The sequence below is a fragment of the Oncorhynchus mykiss genome, chromosome 19 (assembly GCF_057628025.1).
Source record: "Oncorhynchus mykiss isolate SJ-2025 chromosome 19, ASM5762802v1, whole genome shotgun sequence".
NCBI classification, from domain to species: Eukaryota; Metazoa; Chordata; class Actinopteri; order Salmoniformes; family Salmonidae; genus Oncorhynchus; species Oncorhynchus mykiss.
In genome coordinates this window covers 43,062,688-43,089,047 of record NC_143040.1, presented here as the reverse complement: position 1 = coordinate 43,089,047, position 26,360 = coordinate 43,062,688, and the positions used below count along the sequence as shown (strand labels likewise).

Below are 26,360 nucleotides of genomic sequence, written 5' to 3'. Positions count from 1 at the left end.
CCTTTCCACCTTGTGTCTGGCGAAGGCACTCAGCTGGGGAATAGGGAAGCAGGTCCGTGAGGCGCAGTGTTCCCAACCGAACCTTGGGGGGGCCCAGATAACCGTATGTTTGTGCCTGATGCGGTCTGCCCCTCGGTCCTGGAGTGGGCCCACTCCTCCAGGCTTGCTTGCTACCCGGGCTCCCATCGGACCCTGACCTGTGCGGCAACGCTTTTGTAGGCCTACCATGGTCCTGGACATCTGATGATCATTAGCCCCTCTGCTGTTTGTCTTCTGTTGCACTGTTTGTCTTACATCCCACCTTTCATGTGTCTAGGATTAAACCTGTGTCTTACAGCCCTTTTGTCTCCTGTTTCCAGGCCCACCCCTCTCGCCTGTCTCATCGAAGGGCCAACCGACATACACAGTGAGGAGCCTCCTGAAGGTTCGACCGCGGGGTTGACTGGGGTGCCGGCATTGGAACTCAGCGATGAGTTCTGGGTCCAGGATGTCCCTAGCGGGGACCCAGCACCTCTCCTCCGGGCCATAACCCTCCCAGTCAACCAGGTACTGGAATCCCCTGCCCTGAGGTCGAACCTTCAGGAGGCGTCTCACCGTGTACGACAGTTGGCCGTCAATGATACTTACACAGATTTGTTACACAGACTTGTTCTAACAAACATCTTTCTTTTCTGTTTTGCATCCAGCCTCAACGAGCCAGAGTTCCCATTCTGTTGAGTCAAGGATGTGATGGAAAGGAATAGCGTCAGTATTGAGGAGGTCATATCTGATCTAGGTCAGTATTGACTCATGGAGTAAATACATACTATATTTATCACATTTCAGGTAAGACCCAAATGCAGACTGTGTTGAAGTAACAATGTTTATTACAGCAACAGGGGCAGGGGAATGACAGGTCAAGGCAGGCAGGGGTCGATAATCCTTAGTAGTGGGGCAAAGGGCAAGGGTCAAGACCAGGAGGGTGGGAAAGAGCGACTAGAGAAAAGCAGGAGCTGAGACAAACCACTGGTTGATTTGACAAACAAGACGAACTGGCAACAGACAAACAGAAAACACAGGTATAAGTGTAATGGGGAAGATGAATGACACCTGGAGGGGGGTGGAGACAAGCACAAGGACAGGTGAAACAGATCAGGGCGTGACAATATTCAGTGGTGCCATTATCCCTCTGTCACAGTCGTCGTAAATACACTCAGACCAAATTGCAGCGTGGAATCGGTTCGACATATTTTATTGACAGTCAAACGCACAAAAAACAATAAAGAATAAACTATACGTGAAGCTCAAACAGTGCTCACAGGCAACTACACAGAAACAAGATCCCACAAAACCCTGTGGGGAAATGGCTGCCTAAATATGATCCCCAATCAGAGACAACACTAAACAGCTGCGTCTGATTGGGAACCATACCAGGCCAACAAAGAAATACACACTAGATTACCCACCCTAGCCACACCCCGACCTAACCAAAATGGAGAATAAAAGGCTCTCTATGGTCAGGGTGTGACACCCTCTAAGATTTTTGTTAACTCTAAAGATAGGCTTCTTTCTGTGTTTGAATAGCATTGCAGCCCTACACTCTGTCCCCACTGCCATGTTCTGTGTGCTGCACTGCCTGGAGCCCCGGGATGGTCTGACCAATCGCTACGTTGGCCTGGAGAGGACAATCTGGCCTTGGGGGGGGGAGGCACAGACACTATCGCCTGCATGCCAGGGGCCATTGCAGGGTCACGTTATGGAATTTATACTATCCCCAAATCTAGCAGAGGTGCTGTGAAGGGGCAGAGGATGCTGATATGAAAACTCTGTACCACTAGGCACCGACTGAAGGAGACTCTGGGACTGACAGTCTGCCAAACACAGCAGCACACAGCCCCCTACTTACACAAAGGGACTTTGACCGAGATAAACATACAGTCATGACTGAAAATATTAGCACCCTAGATAAATTATTAGCAAAAAAGCCCTCTTCAATTGAAACCACAGGTTTTTAATGTGGTTCAAGTCTGGAGACTGAGATGGCCATTGCAAAATGGTCAATTAACCATTTCTTTGTGGATTTTGATGTGTACTTGGGGTTATTGTATTTCTGAAAGATCCACTAGTGGCCAAGTTTCAGCTTCCTTGCAGAGGCAACCAGGCTTTTGGCTAAAATTTCCTGGTACCGGGTTGACCTTAACAAGGGGCCCAGGACCAGTGGAAGTTAAATATCCCTATAAGATCCACCAGCATATTTTAAAGTAGGTATGGGGGTTATTTTCTGTATATGCATCCTTCGTTCCACACCGAACCTACCACTGGTGTGCCTGGCCAAAGAGCTTTATTTTCATGTCATCTAACAAATGTAAATGCTTGGACTTTTCTAAATGGCAATGTCACTTGGATTGAAACCAGTGCCATGGTCAGGTGACATGAAAATAGAGCTCTTTGGCCTCGCACCAGTGGTGGGTTTATAATCGAAGGAAGGATGCATATGCAGAAAAAAAACATACCTAGGATTTCAAGGATCTGGAAAGATTCTATATGGAGGAATGGTCTACAGTCCCTCCCAATATGTTCTCCAATCTCATAAAAAATCTAGAAGGGCTGTGTCGTTGTCCTCCGAAGGGGAAAACAGGGGTGCTAATAATTTCGAGCCCTATCTTTTCGAGGGATTAAAAAAAAACTTGTTAAACAAAATCTTTCTCTGAGTAATTGTATTAGTATAAAGACATATCCTTTCATTTTTGTTGCATGCAACATAGCTCAGTATTTGTTTCAGGTTCATTTTATACTGTCTTTTTTGCTCATCTTTATCAAGGGTACATTGATAGTGTCACGTAATACTTCCGCTCCTCCCCTCCGGCATTCGACGTCGCAGGTTTACTAATCACCCATCCAGGGAACCATCATTACGGCACCTGGCTTTCATCATTACGCGCACCTGCGCTTCATCATTAAGCACACCTGGCCTCCATTACCTCCCCTTATCTGGCACTCCCTTAGGTTCCTTCCCCAGGCAGCATTGTTTCTGTTGTTCATGTCTAGATGCTACTCCTGTGTTGTATCGTTATTTGTTATATTAAATTTACCACCTGTTTCTCGACTCCCATCGTCGACGTTACAGATAGCTATTTCATACATCCTCTTATTCCGTGGTCCTCCTTTTGCCATCTGTTGAACAATTAACGTAAACTCACTCACGTTAGTACATCGTGCTGGTCTGTACAACCTGACCTTATTTTAGTGCCCAAAAAACACGATACTTCCAGATCAACTGTAATATCAATACCAATGTAAAGCACAATTTCTCCCCTTTCCAACAAAATCAATGACGAGACCTTCATGATGCCCATCTCTGCATGATTCAAGAAGACAATGAGCTCCGTCGGGTCTTTTTTTAAATGACGGGTGGGGGAACAGCTTTTTTCACTCGATCTGTCCAATTTATCAGCTTATCGCCTCTAAAATGTAAATAAAACATTATAAAGAGTTTATATAATGTGTCATTACATACCTATTTGAAGGTTTGTGTCGAATTTGAACTGGGTTTTTAGGGCGGTGCTAAAGTGATCTTCAGAAGTAAACAGCAGCTTTTGAGAGTCATGAAATCTTGCAGTGATGATGCAAAAAATGACTAGGTATCCCCCTTACCCTGTACCTTTCTTGTTTTTAAACGGTGAGAGCAGTGCTACACCTGGTGGAGAGAGGCAGTAAGACAGAATTAGTTGATTTATGCGCACTGTACATTACGCCATGACAGGTCACGATGTAACGTACAGCTTCTCCAATACTATAGAGCCATTACTATGTCAATCAACGCTTAAATAGAAACGTAGTTCACACCCCAGATTTTGATGTCAACAGTGTCGCTACAATCCCATTTGTTTTCTTTGCAGCCTCGTTTGAATGTCGCGGTTGCGCACATTTGTACGGAATGGGGTTAGCGTACCTTAGTCTGTCACGAAAAACCTAATTTCTGAATTTAACATGAGTTACTATATGTCTTCTTTTTGATAGAGAAAATAATTGAATAAAAAAAAAAGTAAAGTAAAAAATTGTTTGATGTATTTGTGTGTTTGTTACTGACAATGTAAACCAACATCTGCGAAATACAAGCCGAGTACTTTCTTTGAGTTAAAGTACAGGAGAGATAATTAGATGTTCCTCTTCTGACAATCCTCAGCAGTCGAACTTTCAGAAATTGAATGTGACAGAACAGGAAGAACCTGCGCGGACAGGTGAGGTGAAGGCTTCCGACTCTCGAACGCAATGATCACGAACATGCCAGGGATGATTCTGGCTCAGTGGGAGTAACATTTTTGTCCAGTACCCTGTATATTTCCAAGTGTATTATTTATTCCTTGTGTTATTTTTCTATTATAAAATGTTTCTCTCTCTCTGCATTGTTGGGAAGGGCCCGTAAATCAGAATTGAACTCTTACAGGCTGACCACACCGCTTGTGTCGCGTGCGCGAGCGTTGCAAAATACATTTAGAAATCGTGTAACACCGAACCCAAACCGTCTGCGCGCGTGCGCCATCGTGCATAAATCTATTTTGTCCCCCACACCAAACGCGATCACGACAGGCAGGTTAAAATATCAAACCAACTCTGAACCAATTATATTAATTTGGGGACAGGTCGAAAAGCATGATACATTTATGGAAATTTAGCTAGTTAGCTTGCACTTGCTAGCTAATTTGTCCTATTTAGCTAGCTTGCTGTTGCTAGCTAATTTGTCCTGGGATATAAACATTGAGTTGTTATTTTACCTGAAATGCACAAGGTCCTCTACTCCACCAATAAATCCACATATAAAACGGTCAACCGAATTGTTTCTAGTCATCTCTCTTCCTTCCAGGCTTTTTCTTCTCTTGACTTTATATTGCGATTGGCAATTTTCATAAATTAGGTGCATTAAAGCCACTGACCTCTTTCGTCTTTCAGTCACCCACGTGGGTATAACTATTGAGGAGATGGCACGTAGGTACCTGCTTCTATAAACCAATAAGGAGATGAGAGAGGCAGGACTTGCACCGCGATCTGCCGCGACCAGAATAGAACTGATTTCTATTTTACACACGTGAGCAGTGTGGGTGCAATAATTGAATAACATAGATTTCTACATTTATTTTGACCTGAGCTGTGTTCGAATACCCATACTATATACTGTTAGTTCATTTTAGTAAACAAACGGTATCCTTTCAGTTGAGCGTACTAGCGCTTCGCCTGTCTGCCGGAAGTTGATGCTGTTGTAATGCAACCTCTTGCTAGCTTGTTAGCATAACAAATTAATATCAAGACTTTGGGTGTGTTGCTAAATTCAATCGCACACTGGATGCTCTGGCTGAGGAGTAGGGTTGATCCAAGCGTTCTGACCTCCCAACTGCAGTCAAGCACCTAAGCTAACTTGCTAGCTACTTCCAGTCACAAATGAGAGAACACCTCACTCTGACCATTTTACTCGCCCTAGCAGAGCTGGTTAGGCAGTTTTCATGTTATCCAGAGTGTTGGTGACTGTAACTGTGCTGCTGTCAACAATTTAATTACGCTTTTCTGCTGACGTTTACTGACACTGGCCACATTCAACGTAGTAAATTCATCCCTTATTCTGCGCTCTGCCTCTGGCACAGTCAGACTGCTCTGAAATCGGAGTAGATAGCCAGAGCGAATTTACAAACGCACCCGAACAACTATACCACTTAGCTAAGCTATGATTGACAGGGTTAGCCATAGTAGTATGGCGCCCCTGGAGCAAATTAGGGTTAAGTGCCTTGCCGTCGGATGCCAAGCAGTTGCCATACCAAGTGGTGATGCAGCCAAACAAGATGCTCTGCAGCTGTAGAACCTTTTGAGGATCTGAGGGCCAATGCAAATATTTTCAGCCTCTTGAGGTGGAAGAGGCGTTGTCGTGCCTTCTTTACGACTGTGCTGATGTGTGTGGAGCATGTTAATTCCTTAGTGATGTGGACACTGAGAGCTCGACCCACTCCGCTACATCCACGTCAATGTGGATGGGGGCATGCTCGGCCCTTCGTTTCTTGTAGTCCAGGATCAGCTCCTTTGTATTGCTGACATTGAGGGAAAGGTTGTTGTCATGGCATCACACTGCCAGGTCACTGACCTCATACCTATAGGCTGTCTCATCGTCGTCGGTGATCAGGCCTCCCACATCGTGTCGTCAGCAAACCTAATGAGGGTGTTGGAGTCATGCGTGGCCACGCAGTTGTGGGCCAAGTTTCAGGTGGCAAATTTATGGTCATTTGCACCAGTATGTAGGAGGGGGATTCCAACATGTGAGAAGAGGGCATGGGACAAAGGAGTGTGTAGTTTCAGTTTCATTTGTGGGGTTGGCCATATAGCTGGGGATCAGAAATGTCCTGTACGAGTGAGACAGTTTGAAGTTTCCAGGGATTCATGGGCCCATGTCAGGGCTGGACCGGTCATCAGAGGTAGCAGCAGACAGGTCCGGTGCTGCTGGAGGGTCCCCTAGTGCAGGGACAGGCAGGGAGTCAGAGGCACGCAGGGTCACTGGCGACAGCTCGTCAAGTAGCTCTAGCTGGTGTTGATCTGGTGGCGGTGAGGAATAGGGTCTGATCAGCAACATGTGGCGATGCTGGGGAAACCCTCTCCCTGGCTCAGGCAGCCAATGCCGACTCCAGCAGCATCGCCACGCGATAGCGAGCACCAGAAATGCACCATAAACCGGTGCTTGTAGCAGTTTAATTCCTATATCTGGCGGCTGGTCATCTGTCGCTGGGGATGGCTCCCTGAATAGGCCTCGTCTCGCCAGACTCTCAGTGCTTTCCTGAACAGACACTCTTTTGGCACATCTTTCCGTTCTAACTCTGGAATTTGCTCTTTCCCTCACAAAACATACAATTCTTTCCACGTCATTGGCACTTCTTTTATATTGAAACCCACTCAGCGTGACAGGTCCCGTTATTTCTTCTAAAGCCCGTGTGCAGTCCAGTCGCAATGAAGACGATTTACCTTGTAGAAGGTTATGTTTTGTCCCTGTTAGTCGTGCGGTTTACCACAAACACGGCATACATCAACATATTTTGATGGGTTTTAATCAGCGGTTTCACGGCCATCCTCACGCACTGTGGCACCTACAACACTAATCTAGTGAGTCCGCCCAAGCAAGGCATTTGATTGGTTTGACGTGTTGCGAGTCGTCACTGATTTACACCGGGTTCTTACCCCTTTTTAGCAGATTTTGTGCCATGGACTTCCCGTTTAGGAAAACCTGGTTCTCAATGAGGCTACTGATGAGCTAGCAAACTAGCTACTAGCTCTGGTCCAGCTTCAAATGACATCATTGACCCAGAGGTAGCTAGCTACATCCAGAGCCATATATTTCTAAATATATGGCTCTGCCTATACATCAATAGAACCAAAATGATAGCTAGTAAAAAGCCTTCCTATGTCAGCTGGTGAATAATTTGCTATGTTTTGTTGTATCTTTTATCTATCTTAATATAAAATACTAATCTACTATCCATTACCTGGTTGTTAATAAACTACCACTTCCCATATATTTGGCCACATCAGATGCATACTAGTAGGCAGGCACACTCTTTGGCCAAACATAAAAATGTATTTTCCCCAGTACAAGGATCTGAGATGACCACTCTTGGCAGAAAGTCTCAGTCTACAGTGACTGGAAGTGCAAGAAAAGTTTAAGACAATGTAGCTGACTGGCACAATCTGATTCTGAAATGGGACCAACTGAATGATGAAGGATCCACCATTGCAAATAAAATTGTCAATCTAGGGTTGACAATGTATTGCGATGTCTTGCTTGACAATAAATGGAATTGGGAGGAAAGTCATGCTAATGTTAAATGGCAATCTTCCTCATCACTTAAAAAAAAATCTGTTTACATAAAGAGATGGAAGTCATGAAGGAGGATCAGGACACATCTAATTCAGAGAATGCATTTGGAAACAGTAGTGAACTACAAGAGTTGCTAAGTGTCATGGACAAAATGGTGAATCCATAATTTGTGCCATGATTGAACAGTATCAAAGACTGTGGAACAATCAGCCAAATCTTGATTAAGGATTGTTCCACCTTTCCCTCTGGCAACACTAACAATTGTAGCCTGATTCCAGATCTGTTCGTACTATTTTGCCAACTTTGACCATTTTCTCTTTCCATTAGACACGTAATTGAATAAAAAAATTGATAAATTGGTTTAATCTGAGAAGGGGATCATCGACCTGGAGAAATTCCAATATGGAACAGGAAGACAAACTCCTTTGTTTCAGACCTGGCCTACATCACAGTTCGATGAGACTTTCCATCAGTTTAAGATGCCTTGTGCTTTGAAAATACATGTAGGACCCAGAATACACATAATTCTGGACTAAAAAACATTATGAATTGCTTTTTAGTTTTTTCTGGGAAACCGATCCTTGAGGTGTTTTTATTACGAATCAGAAAGTATTCATACCCCTTGACTTTAATCTATTTTGAATTCAGGCTGTAACACAACAAAATGTGGAATAAATCAAGGGGTATGAATACATTCTGAAGGCACTGTATGTTCCATGACAAGTAGGTTTTGTGAAATGTCACCATTTTTATTTCAGCTGAGGTCCCCTCCAAGCTCTACGAAGCCTACAAGCGTGACTGGACTCTGAAGCGGGCCATTCTTCAGGAACTAGCTCACACAACAACCTCTCAATGGTGCACCTCTCCTGCAGGCTGTATCAGCTGTACATTTTATTTATTTATTTTACCTTTATTTAACCAGGCAAGTCAGTTAAGAACAAATTCTTATTTTCAATGACGGCCTGGGAACAGTGGGTTAACTGCCTGTTCAGGGGCAGAACGACAGATTTGTACCTTGTCAGCTCGGGGGTTTGAACTCGCAACCTTCCGGTTACTAGTCCAACACTCTAACCACTAGGCTACCCTGCCGCCCCAATAGACAACAGTGCAAGGCTACGGTTAGAGGGTCTTCTTTTAGAGACATTGACGAATCTAACAAACATAAATTGGAACATTTTTTTCATATTGGAATGGGATTATATTCTGTGTATGGACTTGTAAGTACAGTAGCCATACAACTACTGTACGGATGTTACAAAGGAACTCACATGCACCGAATGAAGCACAGCAATGCTGCTGGTTTCAACTTTCCGTTAAATAAAATAATGATTTGTTCTCACATTCTTTATTAAGAGGAAAATGAGCTAAACTGTACAGTATATGAAATGGTTGTACTGCAACAATGAATCACAAATGAAACATGGAAATGAATAAAACCACAACTTTTACGATTTCTTTTAAAGTTTCCCCTCCATTGAATAAATGTCCCATGGTATTACAAACCTATTTTATGTTTGGAAAATGTTACACCCAAATATATAAAAAGTAATAAAATAGTGCAACTTTTTTTAAACTGCTTTTGATATTTATCTACATATAAACATATCACAAACAACTAAACACTTTTAAGGAAGGGCTAATAATTTGTCTAAATATGAAAACACCACATCGAAAATAATGTTTACAAATTCATAAAGAACACTTGGAATACAATAAAATCCACCAGAAGTAAGAAATCAATATGGGTGAAGTTGAGGGGGTTGAACATGGAGAAACAACAAATCACTGCTGTGTTTTCCCCTCAGCCTCAATACCAAGCAGGGCATGGACTGCTTCCAGAGGGACTCCTTCAGGGGCGCGGATGTGCATGGTGGTGCCGTCAGGCCCGTTGACGATGACGATGCGCTCAGAGGCCATGTCGCCCTCCTGGCCCTCTGCTAGGTGCATGGTGAGCCCCTCGGTCTGGATGTAGATCTCCTGGCCTTCCTGGGTCTCCTGAACCACTACCTGGCCTCCGCTGGAGACAGCCTGGGTCAGGCCACTCTCCTGGACCAGGGTACAGTTGGGCTGATGCGGCTGAGTGCTACTACTCCTGGGCTGCTGATCTACTGGGACTGGGTCTGTGGCCAAGGCCTTCTCTAACTCTTTCATCTGATCTGCTATGTCAGTGGTGCTCAGGACCTCAGTTGGTTCTGTACCAGACACACCCTGACAAGTCTCCATGGCCTCTCCTCCCGCTGAGTCAACGGTCTCTGTCATGCTGTTGGATAAGTGATCCTGGATCAGTTCCATGGGTGTTACGTTAGTCTCTGGGTTAGATGAGACAACCTGTGGTTTGACGATAGCAGTCTGAGTGGCTTGAGGGCCCATGTCACTGGTGCTCAGGACCTCGATTGGTTCCGTACCAGACGCACCCTGACCTGTCTCCATGGTCTCCTCTCCTCCCGCTGAGTCAATTGACTCTGTCATGCTGTTGGATAAGTGATCCTGGATCAGTTCCATGGGTATTACATTTGTCTCTGGGTTAGATGAGACAACCTGTGGTTTGACGACAGCAGTCTGAGTGGCTTGAGGGCCCGCGGGGCTCTTGGTGGGCGCCTGAGTTTGTGGTGAATTGTCCTTCATGCTTGTTGATGCGGTGTTCTCTACTTTGGCCTCACTGGATTCTGAGAGTATACAGGGAAATGAAAGCAGAAAGAAAATGTGTGATCTTCCATGATTTCTTCCATGTTTTGGTTAGGACATATATCAAATATCTATCCACAGGTTGTTAGTTGGTAAAATATACAACATACCTATTTTGGAAGTCTCAACGCCGTTCTGATGAATTTGAACACCAACCCGGTTTTCCATTTTAAATCTCTTCGTTGGAGGTAACATTTTAGAATTCTGGGTAAAAAATGTTAAAAAGACTTTCATCAACTTAAGAATTACCTTTACATTTTTGCATCTCATAACAATTAATTACCATGAAAAAAATATATAATTCCATAACAGCAAGAGTAGAGTTAGTGTGCAGTCTAAATGAAATGGTGCTTACCTCCATGTAGCGGACATTCTTGGTTGCCATGTTGGTGACATTCTGCTGCGTTGGAGGGTTGAGGACTTTCAACCTGTTCACCTCATCGACGATGCCAAGAGATTTGGCAACCTAAGCAACAGGATGTACATTAATGAACAATTTTACTCTGTACATTTTGTTTCCGAGACAGAATCAATTTGTTCAATGCATTTGAATACATTTCAACTCCCAGTGTAGTGGTACTAATAATGAGATGTCTGTATAGTATTTTATGCATGGAAGTTCTTTATTTGTAATCTGGCTATGACGTTATTAATTCCCCCCAAATGTATAGTTTCATTGAATTTAATAATATAGCTGTACTTCTTACATCTACATTGTGGACCTCCAAGGCCGTGTGGACACCCTGCTGAGGGTTACTGATATAGTCCCGGGCCATCTTCTTCACCTGGCTGTGGAGCTGCTCAAACTCCCGGTAGACATCCGAAAACTGGGCTTTGGGTTGCCGCCCCTTCTCCACCTGACGGTTCATGGAATACAATTATTCAGTAAACCACAAACTACAACTGTGTCTTATTCGATATTTGCCTGTTGCTAAAAATGTATGATAAAGTGCATTCAAACATTGTGTAGCAAAAACAATGTATTGTGTAAATTGCTTTATTGGCGTGCAACTGTTTGTTCAGGTGGTTAGCGTGGTGACCTTACCTTCATCAAGAGGAACTCCCAGACAGTCATGACCTTAGCCAGGCGAGGGAGCACAGTCTCCATCAGTTCTTCATTATCACACTCGTGTGTCACCTAGCAAGGGAACAAGTGACATAAACAGTCAAACAACTTATGGTGTTCAGAGATTCATGTTATACTCACAACATTACTAAATACTCATGTGTTTTGCATTATAACAACTACATTTTGTTTGTATATTTAACACTTGTTTTTAACTTCATGTAGAAACATTCCTAGCAGCAACCGTTTGTTTAAAGTGTTCTGATTCCTAATTTGATGTACCTCTTTCAGCCGTGCTTTCCTTCTCTGGGCCTGCTGCTCCACACTGGCTACTCCCCCTCCTAGCTTTGGGGGTCGGCCCCGTCGCCCCCGTCTCACTGCTGGGTGTACTGCCACCATCGGCAGGCCTTTGGTAGGTGGTCTGCCCCGTCCTCTGGGCCTCCCTGGTCCCCGAGCCTGGACCACTACCTGGCCCACTGCCTGTCTGGTAGAAGCTGCTACTCCTTGGGCTGCCGTGGTATCCACCTGTGAAGGTACAATCCGTAAAAACATTATGGACTGGTTTCCCAGACACAGATTAAGCCTAGTCACGGGCTAAAAGCTAGTTCAATGGAGATTCTCCACTGTGCTTGATTTTGTTGTTGTCTTGGACCAGGTTTAATCTGTGTCCGGAAAAACAACACTATAACAGACAGACATCACCATAATATTAGCTTTCGGGTAAATGAGCTGCAGGTTGTCAACATTCCAATGGTATTCGTTTGTCAACATTTGATTATACACAAGGTAACTTTCTAGCGACTTACTTTTTGTTGAGTGGTTGAAGTTGCAGCAGCCATTTTCTCTGTGGCATCACTTTTCTCAGGACCTGATGTATTTTTAACACTGTAGGCATTACTCTCTTCAGTTGGCTTCTTATGTTCAGCCCCAGCGCCTGCTCTCTTACCAGGGCTGTCTGTTTTTGGGGTCCCTTCAGGAGGGGACTTCAGTTCACCGTGAGAGGGATTCAGCCTGTAGTGTCTGGACAGACCTCCGTGGCCTATGTAAGCTTTATCGCACGTTTCACATTGAAAGGCCTTCCGCTTGTGACTGTAACTCATAGATGCTGCTCCCTTTTTACTATCCCCGCCATCCTCATCTTCCTCCACACTGATCTCAGAGTAATCATCAGAATCTGACTGATGGCCCTCGGCCAAATCCTCTGTCTTGATGAACTTATAGTCCTTCACCTTGTACTTGGGCGGTCTGGACACCCTCCCGGAACGGGTTTTGATATTTGGTGCCTTCTTCACTCTGGCTTTGACCCTTTTAACTTTTTCCACTGTGGAGGCTGGGACAGAGACAGACGTGGTGGCAGCAGCGGTGGCAGGTTTAACTGCTGTGCCGTTGACCGGGGCCTTACCAGAAGGCTGCTGGGCTGGGGTCTGAACAGGTATGGGCAGTTTGTGCACAATGGGAACCAGGCTGCCAACCACGGGGGTTGAACTCTGCAGAAGCAGCTGAATGGGAGGGTCTCCAGGGTTCTGCTGTAGGAAGTACTGTTGCTGTCCAACCATGGGTGTGATGTGGATGATCTGGGGGCTGCTGCTCACACTGCCATTTGTAGACACTTTGACCTGCTGGCCTTGACTCGTCAAAGCCAAGTTCTTCTGTTGGGGGATTGAAATGGTAGCCTGCGTAGGTCCTTTCACCTCCTGCTTTCCAGAGGGCATCTGGACTTGGATTCTGATTGTTTCCTGCTGGTAAAATATAAACAATAACATCTGGATAGATTTCATAGCATCGGATTAAAGTGCTATGATCAAAAGTTATCTTTTCAAACACAGAATTAGACAATTGAGCATATTAAATATCAGTGAAAATCACATGTGCAATAAGTTAATAGAAAAAACTCATCCAAAAAGTAGTTACCTTTTTCGGGACCAGGCGCGTACCATTGTGGGACTGAAGTGCCACTTGTTTTGCAACCTTCTTCAGCTGCTGTGATGCATTCTGCATAGTGACCAGTGGATGTGGGCTTCCTACTGTAATCTCTGAAGCTGCAACAGTCGTGAACAAGCCAGTTGTGGGGTCCAAAGTGGTCACAACCTGCTCCGATTCCTTGGGTGTCTGGGCCATGGATTGCTGAGATTTGATCACTTGCTCTAGCACTTGTTGCAGCTCATTGGGAGCCAGTGCTGTACTTGGAATCGTATACTGTGTCTGTGATGAAGTAGTAGGGAGTGTTTTGATTACTTGATTTTGTTCAAACAGGCGAACAGCCTCACTCTCTGTCACTGTGACAAGCTGCTGTTTGGCCAACTGCTCCACTAGCTGTTGCTGCTCCTCTGCAGTCAGACCTGATCCCTCAACAAAACTACCGTCTGGTTGCACATAAATAATGGTGGTTCCAGGTGCGAGAGCGTTTACAAAGTCAGCACTGACTGTAGAATACTCTGCACCATTTGCAATACCTGAAGTCTCAACAATAGACGTTATGTTTTGTTCAGGTTGTTGTTCATTTCCATCAGTTTGGCCGACAACCACTTGGGAGTCCTTTGCAACGAATGTCTCCTCTTTAGTGCAGCTTTGCAGGAAATCTGTCAAGCCCTGCGCTTCAATACATTTATCGCCGACTTGGTTCTGGTTTTCCAATTCTGTAGAGGTTTCATTTTCTGGCAATCCAGAAACACATTGAACTTGATATATTGTACCATGATCTGCCCCTGTTGTTGTACTTGACACATCGCTCTCATCCTCGTTGTCCGCCATTTTGACTGTTGTAGCTAGCAGGCTAGCTAGCTAGCTAGATATTCATGTGCAATCCCCGAAACAATCGATAGATTAGGTAACTTGAATTTCGATATTTTTTTACAACCCAATGAGTTAGTAATAAAAACGACAGAGGTTACTGCAATTGTAAAATATATATATATATATTTAGGATACTGTGAAACGATGCAATCATTAAACGCTACAGAAGGTAGCTAACGGCAAAGACAGACGTGAGCAGAGTGGCTGCTGGCTAGATTTTTTTTCTCCAGCGTGTGTCATTTCCGTAGCCGGTCATTTTCTTCTTCGGTGGGGTTTATCGGCAGTTGGCATCCAACGTTGTGGTGCATTACCGCCACCTACTGTAGTTGAGTGTGGGCCAGAGACTGACAAACTAAAGCCAACCCCGTTTCTCTTTAAAAAAGATAACAAAATATTTGAGGCTGTATCTAATGACGTTCTACTCAGTATGCTTTGAAATTAATTTCCTGTATCCCCTTCTCCCTCATACTGGATCTCAGCCTCTCTCTTTCCCTCTCATACTGCCCACACAGTATCAGTACATGCTCCACTGTTTCTGTTTCCTGACAATAATCACACTTTCCTGTCTGATGATTTCCTATCACATTTAAAGTATTATTCAACCGTCTGTGACCCACTCTTAGTCGTGTAAAAATAGCCTCTCTTCTGTCTCTTCCTGCCGTCCTCCTCTCCCCGACTTTCCTATGTACTTGGAATAGATGCCTGCCTTTAGTGTCTCTATTCCACTGCTGCTGCCATATCAAATCAAATCAGGTGAAAAAAAACAGGTGTAGACCTTACAGTGAAATGCTTATTTACAAGCCCTTAACCAACAATGCAGTTAAGAAAAATACGTTAAAAAAAGAAAGTACGATAATTAATTAAAAAATAATAATAATTAAAGAGCAGCAGTAAATAACAATAGCGGGGCTATATACAGGTGGTACCGGTACAGAGTCAATGTACATGTTAGAGTTATTCAAGTGACTATGCATAGATAATAACAGAGAGCAGCAGCAGCATAGAAGAGGTGGGTCAATGCAAATAGTCTGGGTATCCATTTGATTAGATGTTCAGCAGTCTTATGGCTTGGGGGTAGAAGCTGTTTAGAAGCCTCTTGGACCTAAACTTGGTGCTCCGGTACCGCTCGCCGTGCGGTAGCAGAGAGAACAGTCAGACTAGGGTGGCTGGAGTCTTTGACAATTTTTTGGGTCTTCCTCTGACACCGCCTGGTATAGAGGTCCTGGATGGCAAGAAGCTTGGCCCTGGTGATGTACTGCGCCGTACTCACTACCCTCTGTAGTGTCTTGCGGTCGGAGGCCAAGCAGTTGCCATACCAGGCAGTGATGCAACCCGTTAAGATACTCTCGATGGTGCAGTTGTTAAACCTTTTGAGGATCTGAGGTCCCATGCCAAATATTTTCAGTCTCTTGAGGGGGAATAGTTTTTGTTGTGCCCTCTTCACTTCACTGTCTTGGTGAGCTTGGACCATGTTAGTTTGTTGGTGATGTAGACACCAAGGAACTTGAAGCTCTCAACCTGCTCCACTACAGCCCCGTCAATGAGAATGGGGGCGTGCTCGGTCCTCCTTTTCCTATAGTCCACAATCATCTCCTGTGTCTTGATAGCGTTGAGGGAGTGGTTGTTGTCCTTGCACCACACGGTCAGGTCTCTGACCTCCTCCCTATAAGCTGTCTCATCGTTGTGTCATCAGCAAACTTTTTATTTTAACATTTTTTATTGAACCTTTATTAATGATGGTGTTGGAGTCGTGCCTGGCCGTGCAGTCATGAGTGAACGGGGAGTACAGGGAGGGGACTGAGCACATACTCCTGAGGGGCCCCTGTGTTGAGGATCAGCGTGGCGGATGTGTTGTTACCTACCCGTTCCACCTGGGGGCAGCCCATCAGGAAGTCCAGGATCCAGTTGCAGAGCGAGGTGTTTAGTCCCAGAGTCCTTAGCTTAGTGATGAGCTTTGAGGGCACTATGGTGTTGAACGCTGAGCTGTAGTCAATTAATATCATTCTCACATAGGTGTTCATTTTGTCCAGGTGGGAAAGGGCAGTGTGGAGTGCAATAGAGATTGCATTATCTGTAGATCTGTTGGGGCAATATGCAAATTGGGTGGTCTGCACCATCACTGTCCATATCAGGCTTTTTGCATTTGCCTTGCTCATTGAAACTACAACATCCACATCCCCACTACTAAGTGCTTGTTTAGCCAGTACATCAGCTGCCTAGTTCCCCCTCTACCCCCACATGGACTAGGACCCAAGTAAATCTTGTCTGAATACCCATCTGTCTAACCCTGCCATGGGTTTGTAGTACATCATACAGCAGGTCTTGTCTGCTACGTGAGCTAAAGACTGCAGACTCATCAACACTGCACATGAGTCAGAGCAAATAACTACATCCGGTCACTTTATTAGACCATCTATGGTCGTTCCACAAAGTTTATAAACTCAGAGGCTTAACATCGCAAGATTTTCTGGGAACGCATGTGAAACAGACCAAGCAGATCCGGCTGGGGTTTGGGGTTTTCAAAAGTCAATGAGAGAAGTGAAAAATTCTTCCTTAGTTGTTCATTTTCTCTAAATCTAAATGCACAAACTAGAATCGAGGCAATGTTATTACTCTAACCTCATAAAAGTGACAAACGGACATGTTGGAATTTTTGTCAAGAACAACTTTATATCGAAGGAGTGTGTGAGACCAGATGAAGTGATTCCGCGCATGCATTTAGCTAGCCAATGTCGCCATGACATTGTCTACAAGCGTTATCTGGAGAAGCAGGTTTAGCCCATCTTCATACTGTACTGTCTTTGGTTTTTCTGTATCAGCGCCGTTTGGGTCTTTGCGTGTCAAAAAAGATACACGTAAAATAATACTATTTGACAGGTTATATAAGCTTTTAATTTGACACGTCAAATAACATAATTCTATTATAGAAAATAACATTTGAATTAAAAACAGGTTCAGCCCCTGGTTCGACCGCTATCTTTCAGAGTTACTCCATCTCAAGAATTGCATATTCATACTCAGGTTGACTGGCTCTCATTCAGGAAAATTAGAAATAAGTGCACTTAGGCTATCCGGAAGGCCAAAGTTTGTTACTTTAAGGAGCAGTTCTCTCTGTGGGTCTAACCCCAAGAAGTTCTGGAAAATGGTTAAAGACCTGGAGAATAAACCCTCCTCCTCACAGCTGCCCATGTCCCTTAAAGTTGATGATGTGGTTGTTACTGACAAGAAGCATATGGCTGACCTCTTTAATCACCACTTCATTAAGTCAGGATTCCTATTTGACTCAGCCATGCCTTCTTGCCCGTCCAACATATCCTAATTTCCCTCCCCTTCTAATTCTACTATCCCCGATGCTTCTTCCTCTTTTTCCCCTGCCCGAAACCAAATTTCTCCCTGCAGGCAGTCACTGAGTCCGAGGTGCTAAAGGAGTTCCTGAAACTAGACCTCAAAAAGCCATCTGGGTCAGAAAATTTAGACCATTTCATCTTTAAGGTTGCTGCCCCTATCATCGCCAAGCCTATCTCCGACCTTTTTAACCTGTCTCTCCTTTCTGGGTAGTTTCCCCATTGCTTGGAAGGCATCCACAGTTTGTCCTTTATTAAAAGGGGGCGATCAAGCTGATCCTAATTGTTATAGGCCTAGTACTATTTGGCCTGTTTATCAAAAGTGTTGGAAAAACTTGTCAATAATCAACTGACTGGCTTTCTTGATGTCGATAGTATTCTCTCTGGTATGCAATCTGGTTTCCGCTCTGGTTATGGATGTGTCACTGCAACCTTAAAAGGTCCTCAATGACGTCACCATTGCCCTTGATTCTAAGCAATGTTGTGCTGCTATTTATATTGACTTGGCCAAAGCTTTTGATACGGTAGACCATTCCATTCTTGTGGGCCGGCTAAGGAGTATTGGTGTCTCTGAGGGGTCTTTGGCCTGGTTTGCTAACTACCTCTCTAAAAAAGTGCAGTGTATAAAGTCAGAAAATCTGCTGTCTCAGCCACTGCCTGTCACCAAGGAAGTACCCCAAGGCTCAATCCTAGGCCCCCACGCTCTTCTCAATTTACATCAACAACATAGCTCAGGCAGTAGGAAGCTCTCTCATCCATTTAAATGCAGATGATACAGTCTTATACAGCTGGCCTCTCCCCGGATTGTGTTAAATGCTCTACAACAAAGCTTTCTTAGTGTCCAACTAGCTTTCTCTACCCTTAACCTCGTTCTGAACACCTCCAAAACAAAGGTAATGTGATTTGATAAGAAGAATGCCTTTCTCCCCACAGGTGTGATTACTACCTCTGAGGCGTTAGAGCTTGAGGTAGTCACCTCATACAAGTACTTGAGAATATGGTTAAATGGAACACTGTTCTTCTCTCAGCACATATCAAAGCTGCAGGCTTAAGTTAAATCTAGACTTGGTTTCCTCTATCGTATTAACTCCTCTTTCACCTGAGCTGCCAAACTAACCCTGATTCAGATTACCACCCTACCCATGCAAGATTACGGAGACATAATTTATAGAGCGTCAGGTAAGGGTGCTCTCAACCGGCTAGATGATCTTTACCATTCGGCAATCTTATTTGTCACCGATGCTCCTTATAGGACACATCATTGCACTCTATACTCCTCTGTAAACTGGTCATCTCTGTATACCCGTCTCAAGACCCACTGGTTGATGCTTATTTATAAAACCCTCTTAGGCCTCACTCCCCCCTATCTGAGATATCTACTGCAGCCCTCATCCTCCACATACAACACCTGTTCTGCCCGTCACATTCTGTTAAAGGGCCCCAAAGAACACACATCCCTGGGTTGCTCGTCTTTTCAGTTCGCTGCAGCTAACGACTGGAACGAGCTGTAACAAACACTCAAACTGAACAGTTTCATCTCAATCTCTTCATTCAAAGACTTAATCATGGACACTCTTACTGATAGTTGTGGCTGCTTTGCGTGATGTATTGTTGTCTCTACCTTCTTGCCCTTTGTGCTGTTGTCTGTGCCCAATAAAGTTTGTACCATGTTTTGTGTTGCTACCATGTTTTTGTCATGTTGTGTTGCTACAATGCTGTGTTGTCATGTGTTGCTGCCTTGCTATGTTGTTGTCTTAGGTCTCTATTTATGTAATGTTGTGTTGTCTCGTCATGATGTGTGTTTAGTCCTATATTATATTTCATTTTTAATCCTAGCCCCCAACCTCGTAGGAGGCCTTTTGCCTTTTGGTAGACCGTCATTGTAAGTAAGAATTTGTTCTTAGCTGACTTGCCTTGTTAAATAAAGGTTTAAAAAAATCAACAACAAAAAATATAGAATGTTGTGTGTGCTGAATTTGCACGTGCAAGCCATTACGATCATTGTCAAAGCTGTAACATTAATAACAGTTGGTAATAAGGCATTATTTGTTCGACCAAATAGTAAAATGTCTGTGTGATCATTTGCAATTTGATCAGGATCAAAAATGTTTGCAAATATCTTTGATACAGATGTAATTAGCAACTTCTGGGGTAGCTAGCTATCTCTCCAGCTTGGTAACGTTACCTAGCTAGCACCAACGCAATCTGTCTGAAAACAATGACCAGAAGATACTGTCATTTTCAATATTCTTAACAATGATTTAGGTAGTATCTGCTAGGTATCCACTTGCTGTTCCCCTATTGAAATAACTATCTAGCCAAGCACTTCTCCGTGTTGCCCAAAACTACCGTTATAAGCAGCCAGCTAGTGTCATCTGGATAGTATGGCTTCACCGGACCGTTATGTGTTGTGAAGCTAACCACAATAAGGATTAGCCACAATAGTGGAATTTGCGTTTCGCCTTCAAAAGAAAAGTTCATCTTTGAAAGTGATGCAGAAAGTTCATTGGTGGAATCATGCCATATTTAGACTAGAATAATGTTAAACAAGGTTGGAGTGTTGGAATTTGGAGCTATGAACTGGGGTATCATTCTACTCGGTGACACCCACAGAACACAATTGTGAAGAGTTTATGCAAATATTAGCATCATATCTCTTATTGTGGGACTCTGACTGTGGGAAATCACCACCTCAGTCATTCTATTGTGTGTATTGACATTCATATTGCACTGTACAGCCTGACCTAAGGATTGGCTATCAATGCAATCAGTCTACTCAGTACCCAAATGATTTTCCCCCAAAGTCCTCCTCAAGAGTTATCAGGCTCCAAAACATCCACATTATATTGTTTTTCCTCTGGAACAGTGTTCAATATACATAGTAGGTTGACTGGTACAATAAATGTGTCTCAATTCACAGTGGTTTCAGAGTCCTGCAATAAGAGCTACGAAGCTAATCTTCTCTGGGTGTCACTGAGTAGACTGATACCCAATGTCATTAATCCACATTCCATAAGGCTGTACAGTGAAATAAGTATGCCCCCAATGCAATTCTAAAGTCTAATACATCCAGTGGGATTTCAACAGATTTAACTAATTATTGTCTTTTGTTGGATTTATATAAGAACATTCCGACCTCGTTTAGCATGATCTATTCGATTATGGCATGATTCAACTTTTTGTATTAATTTGCATCACTTTCTGTTAGACTTTTATTTTAAAGGCGAACCGCAAATTCCACTAATGTAGCTAATCCTTATTGTGGCTAGCTTCGCATAGGTGGGTCCGACCACCATTTATAAAATAAGAACTGTTTTATAAATTAGGGATATTTTAGATGATGTCACCCAGCTAGATCGTTAGCTAGCTAACTATAGCTACTGAAACGGATTATATCGTTTTGCTGTGCTTTTGGGGAAGAACATTGTTTGCATCCATCAGCTAGCTAGCTTGTTCATGACCAGCTGTCCAGAGCTCGGGAAGTGTTCCTGCGGTCGTCTGGCAGCGGCAGGTGCGGGAAACAAAACTTGACCAGCATCATAGCATAAGTATCGGTGAATCGTGGTGACATGTGAAATACGAGTGACAGTGTAATCAATCTGTAATAACTACGTAAAAATGTATGAACATGTTAAATTATTATGCGACGTGTAGTCATATTCAGGTCCCGATTGGTCAACAAGCTTATTTGACGCGTCAAATAGTGTTATTTGATATGTATCTTTTTGACACGAAAAGACCCAAACGGCGTTCGATATTTCTGTGTATTTGTTTGCAAAATTCTACTCATAAGTGCATTTCATACATTGAAATATGCTCAGCAATGCTAGAGGTGTACTGTAGGCGTAGATTTCAATACCAACTTATTATGAGTTGACAGCTAAAAACCTGGGCAACCAGAGGAATTGACTCCAACCATAGAGCTAGATAGAAGGGTTGTTCTCAAAAGCCAGTTTTAGCATGGGCAGCGTCATTGAGGATTTTCACCATTTTGAAGTAGTCAACTGGGTGGGACATGGTTTAAGGAAGTGTCACATAATTTCATCCAGGTCACAAGGACGGATCACCAAATTAATTATACTCGTGAGGATACATTCCACAACTGCAAGTGGCAGTAAATCGCAAACACCGGCTTTATACCTGTACAAACAGGCAGTGTGCACCCTTAAAGTTATTTTGCCAACTCATAGAAGTAGTAGAAGAAGAAAATTGACTACTTCAAAATGGGAATCCCTAAAAACACGTCACTTCAATACAAGTGCCTTTTCGTTGCATGATAGGAGACAATGTTCATTAACCGTAACCGAATTCTCATAACCTGTTACAAAAAAGTCATAACTGTATAGAAGTGGTGTGTTTTTATGGAATCTCACGTAAAAATGGATATGGGCCACAATGGCGCTGCACATGATCTCACGGACGCCATAATGGGAAAGCTACAAATAATATGATCATTGTGAATAGTCAGATTAATATAATAGTTAGATTTAAACGTTGACATGCTTTGCAAGAAAAATTATTTCCTTAATAACCCTGTTTACATGGACACATCTGAAATCAGGCTACATGATGGGACTTTGATAAATGCTGAAAATCGTAAACCAAAATAAAGTTTCCAACATTCTGAGTTCGGACATATAACGCTGGTATGTGTTTTTTTTTCCTTCAAACGCTTACGTTCAGTTTTTCCGAACTCACTTCACTCGCGCAAAAGAAAGAAGCTCGCGCCGCTTGTGCTATAACATGCGAAGATACACCGCTATAACTGTGCAAATCCTAATAATTCGAAAAATTCGAAAGCAAGCATTTTCTTACTTCGATTTTTACCTTACGCCGATTAAAATAACGGAGTAAGGTGTTTCCATGACTACTGCCATAATCAGTTTAATATCGAATTATTAGCGTGCATGTAAATGTACAAGGCGATGTGTATCTAACGTTAAGTCTATGGACCCAACATATCTTTGCTTCACGTATTCTATTGAAATTCAACAATTTCCCCTTGCACATACACATATGGATGCTGTTCACAGGCTGTGTCCATAAATACACAAATATTGGTAATAATAAAGATGCCTTTGACACAACAACAGAGAAAATAAACAATATTGATAAACCTGTCAATAAACGTCTCATCTGGCACAGCAGGCAGCAGTCATGCATGATTGTGTTTTCCCGCGAGACAAGGAAGTGGTGTGGTGGGGTTTGTTGACGTTCATACTCCATAGCTCGAGACGGAAACATCTGCATGATAAGAGATGTTCTCGAATAATAATTCATAGAAGTGTGCGACAGCAATGTCGTCAGCTCTCTCTTTTATACATGCTTTTAGCGTAACGTATTTGTCATCTATATGATAATAGGATATAGGGACACAATCAAATGTAAGTCTGTGTAAACAAGTCTTGTATTTTGTTTTTGTAGCTAGCTAACGTTAGCTAGGCTAGCTAACGTTAGCTAGCTAGCTTGTCATGTCTGAAACGTCAACATTACTGAAACTGCTGTTGGCCTGGTTGTGCCTTAGTCCAAAATCGTTAGCTACCCAGTATTTTCGGTTTCATACGATTTCATCTTGGACCTCCAAGTGATGTCACTATCTATTTACTATTGTTAGCTAGCTAGTTAGGGACACTATGGAGAGATATTTGGTAAGGTTAGTTTCAGTTGATGTGGAGTTAGCGCTAACTGTGTTTGTGCTAGTTAGAAGTAGAAGCAAGGTGTGAAAATTGGAGGATAACCATTGAGGATAACCCCACAGTAGCAACTAGCTAGGTACCTACCTTGCCTGGTCTCACACTGTATTTACCGTAGCCAAATATTCTATAATCATTGTATGCCATACATGTCGGCAGGTAGCCTAGTTTTTTCACATTGTATTTATTTCACCTTTATTTAACCAGGTAGGCCAGTTGAGAACAGGTTCTCATTTTACAACTGGGACCTGGCCAAGATGAAGCAAAGCAGTGCGCCAAAAAACAACAACACATTAGTTACACATGAGATAAACAAAAGTACAGTCAATAACACAATAGAAAAATCTATGTACGGTGTGTGCAAATGGAGTAAGAAGGTAAGGCAATAAATAGGCCATAGTAGTGAAGTAATTACAATTTAGCAAATTAACACTGAGCTGATAGATGTGCAGATGATGATGTGCAAGTAGAATACTGGTGTGCAAAAAAGTAAATCAAAACAATATGTGGATGAGGTAGGTTGTTGGATAGGCTATTTACAGATGGGCTATGTACAGCTGCAGGGATTGGTAAGATGCTCAGATAGTGGTTAGAGCGTTGGACTTGTAACCAAAAGGTTGCAAGATCGAATACCCGAGCTGACAAGGTAAAAATCTGTTGTTCTGCCCCTGAACACGGCAGTTAACCCACTGTTCCTAGGCCATCATTGAAAATTTGAATTTGTTCTTCACTGACTTGCTTAGTTAAATAAAGGTGAAAAAAAGTAATGTCTATCATTCATGTGTTCCCATGTTTATGATTGCCATGCCTTCTTTTCCTATTCCACAGAGAGCAGAACATTGCCTGTCCACCATGGCAGCCCAAACCCCTCCACAGAGCGCCTTAAGGGAGTTCTGTCCCCTGTACTACCTGCTCAATGCAATACCTGCCAAGGTTCAGAAAGGCTTCCGCTCTGTAGTGGTCTACCTGACTGCTCTGGACACCAACAGTGATTACATTGCTGTGGGGAGCAGTATTGGGATGCTCTATCTGTACTGCAGGCGGGTCTGCCAGATGAACAAGTACAACATAGAGGTGAGTATGCCACTGTTTCATGCATTGCTTATTTTATTAAATTATTTTGCACTTTTACCCTAAACTAAATTTGATAACAAACATCCAATTATTAGTGATTCTATGAACCACCTTTACCCCCCCCCCCCCCCCCCCCAATAAGTAAGTTTGTCATTATGTTTAACTGTTAACATGTTACTGTATCTTCCCAGGGGAAATCCGAAGCTATCACAACAGTGAAGCTGCTCAGTTGTTTTGATGACTTGGTGGCAGTGGGCACAGCGTCTGGTCGGGTTGCTCTCTTTCAACTGGTGTCTCAACTTCCAGGCAGGAATAAACAGGTATGCCAACCAACCAATCAACTGATCTGTTGATACGAGTAAAGATAGTGTCATGTTTTGAGCTTTTTTGTTGTTGTTGTATGTTATTCCCTTTTAAAATGGAAAGGTGTAAGCTTAGCACATGCACTGCTCAAGCCTTTAGTGTGTGTGTCTGTGTGTATATCGGAGGGGTTCGAGAGGGGGAAAAAAGCACAAGACATATGTCCATCTCATATGGATTAAAGTATATCTTATCATATTATGTGCTAAGTAAATGTATCCCTTTGTGTAGCGAAACACTGAGGCCTCTCTCTTTTCTGTAGCTAAGGCGATTCGATGTGGTCGGTTTGCATAAAAGCACAGTCACTGCTTTGGCCTGGAGTGCCAATGGAATGAAGCTTTTCTCTGGTGATGACAAAGGAAAGGTTGTGTACTCTGCTGTGGACCTGGATCAGGTATAGCAGCTTTCATTCTTTCAGTTATGTGCTGTTTGTTTTCTAACCATCTTCTCTCACATATTTGTTGTACCCTTATACACTCAGGGTGTATGTAACCCAGTATTGTGGTTGGAGCTTTGACCTGTGTTGTATGCTCATATCCTTAGGGTGTGTGTAACCCAGTGCTGCTGTTTGAGGAGCCCTCAGCCATAGTCCAGCTGGAGTACAGTCAGAAAGTCCTGCTCATCTCCTCTCATCAGAGATCCTTGCTCTTCTACACTCAGGAGCAGGCCCTGCAGCAGCTGGGCACCAAGCCCAGGAAGAGGTAACCTACATGTTGTACTTATTCATTAAAAAGTACCACAACTTCTACATCAGTGACTTTTCAGCAACAAATCAAGTATGTCCCCTTCAGACAATTTATTGAGACATTTACATTTTCTCAGCTGAGCTTCTTCATATTTTTCTGATGTATTAAACCAGAGAGGAATAGACGGTGCAACAATCTAAGCTCTGAAGCTATGTGTATATCTTATATATGTCTCTTGCGTTATTCTTTTCCTCGAAGCAATGGGAAGTTTGGTGCGTGCTTCCAGCCAGGCCTGTGTAAGCAGAGTGGCCTGCTGGTCTATGCAGCGAGGCCTGGTCTTCGGTTGTGGCGGACGGACGTGCGAGGACTGGTGGAGGACACGCGGGTCCTGAAGCCTCTGTTCAACCAGCAGGTGCCCCAGTTTGAGCTGTTCCCCAGGCCAGCCCCCACAGGGGGTTATCGGCCCCAGGAGAGGCAGCTGGGCCTGGTGAGCTGCTTCCTCAGAGAGGGCTGGGTCCTCAGCTGGAACGAATACAGTGTCTACGTGTTGGACTGCCTCAACCAGGTAAAGATGTCCTCAGGCTGGAATGGATACTAAACTAATAATACATGTATTTTATTTAGCGCTTGTTACAATGTTTTGTTAGAGAGTAATGGCGAGAGGTGGTTAGAAGTGGATCAGTTGAGACTGCAAAGAATGTAGTAATTTAAGCCATCTTAAATTGGATTGCCTCAACCACAAGGTAATCAAGTGTGAATTGCATGTGTTACAAATCATATATTGATGGAGAATAATGAAAGATAGTCGGGTAAGTGAATCAGCTTAGAGAATAC

At 43.4% G+C, this 26,360-nt stretch overlaps 2 protein-coding genes and 1 pseudogene across 4 annotated transcripts in view; 2 read left to right on the top strand and 1 right to left on the bottom strand.

Moving 5' to 3' along the window:
* Positions 1-6,407: 6,407 nt before the first annotated feature.
* On the top strand, positions 6,408-9,132 carry LOC110498333 (cyclin-dependent kinase 2-interacting protein-like; annotated as a pseudogene).
* Positions 9,133-9,154: 22 nt separating this feature from the next.
* Positions 9,155-14,624, bottom strand: LOC110497711 (uncharacterized). 2 transcript variants are annotated; one of them, XM_021574005.3, is made up of 8 exons: positions 13,488-14,624; positions 12,383-13,315; positions 11,859-12,101; positions 11,556-11,648; positions 11,218-11,367; positions 10,866-10,976; positions 10,621-10,714; positions 9,155-10,491 (listed from the first exon to the last, which is right to left on the bottom strand). In XM_021574005.3, exons 1-8 carry the CDS (start codon positions 14,325-14,327, stop codon positions 9,608-9,610), a joined length of 3,348 nt encoding a protein of 1,115 aa, XP_021429680.3. In that variant the 5' UTR covers positions 14,328-14,624; the 3' UTR covers positions 9,155-9,607. The 2 variants fall into 2 exon arrangements, with proteins under 2 accessions (XP_021429680.3, XP_021429681.3); XM_021574006.3 differs by having other exon boundaries at positions 12,383-13,312; positions 13,488-14,599.
* A 6,334-nt stretch (positions 14,625-20,958) lies between these two features.
* tecpr2 (tectonin beta-propeller repeat containing 2) overlaps positions 20,959-26,360 on the top strand; it is a 33,380-nt gene continuing 27,978 nt past the window's right edge. Inside the window, exons 1-6 of one of the 2 annotated variants that reach the window (XM_021574003.3) lie at positions 20,959-21,224; positions 24,235-24,480; positions 24,672-24,800; positions 25,103-25,234; positions 25,384-25,541; positions 25,785-26,091. In XM_021574003.3, coding sequence (XP_021429678.1) covers positions 24,259-24,480; positions 24,672-24,800; positions 25,103-25,234; positions 25,384-25,541; positions 25,785-26,091 — 948 coding nt within the window. In that variant the 5' untranslated portion in view covers positions 20,959-21,224; positions 24,235-24,258. Of the gene's footprint in view, positions 21,225-22,806; positions 23,098-24,234; positions 24,481-24,671; positions 24,801-25,102; positions 25,235-25,383; positions 25,542-25,784; positions 26,092-26,360 lie in introns of those variants that run through there. The other variant, XM_021574001.3, reaches the window with a different exon arrangement.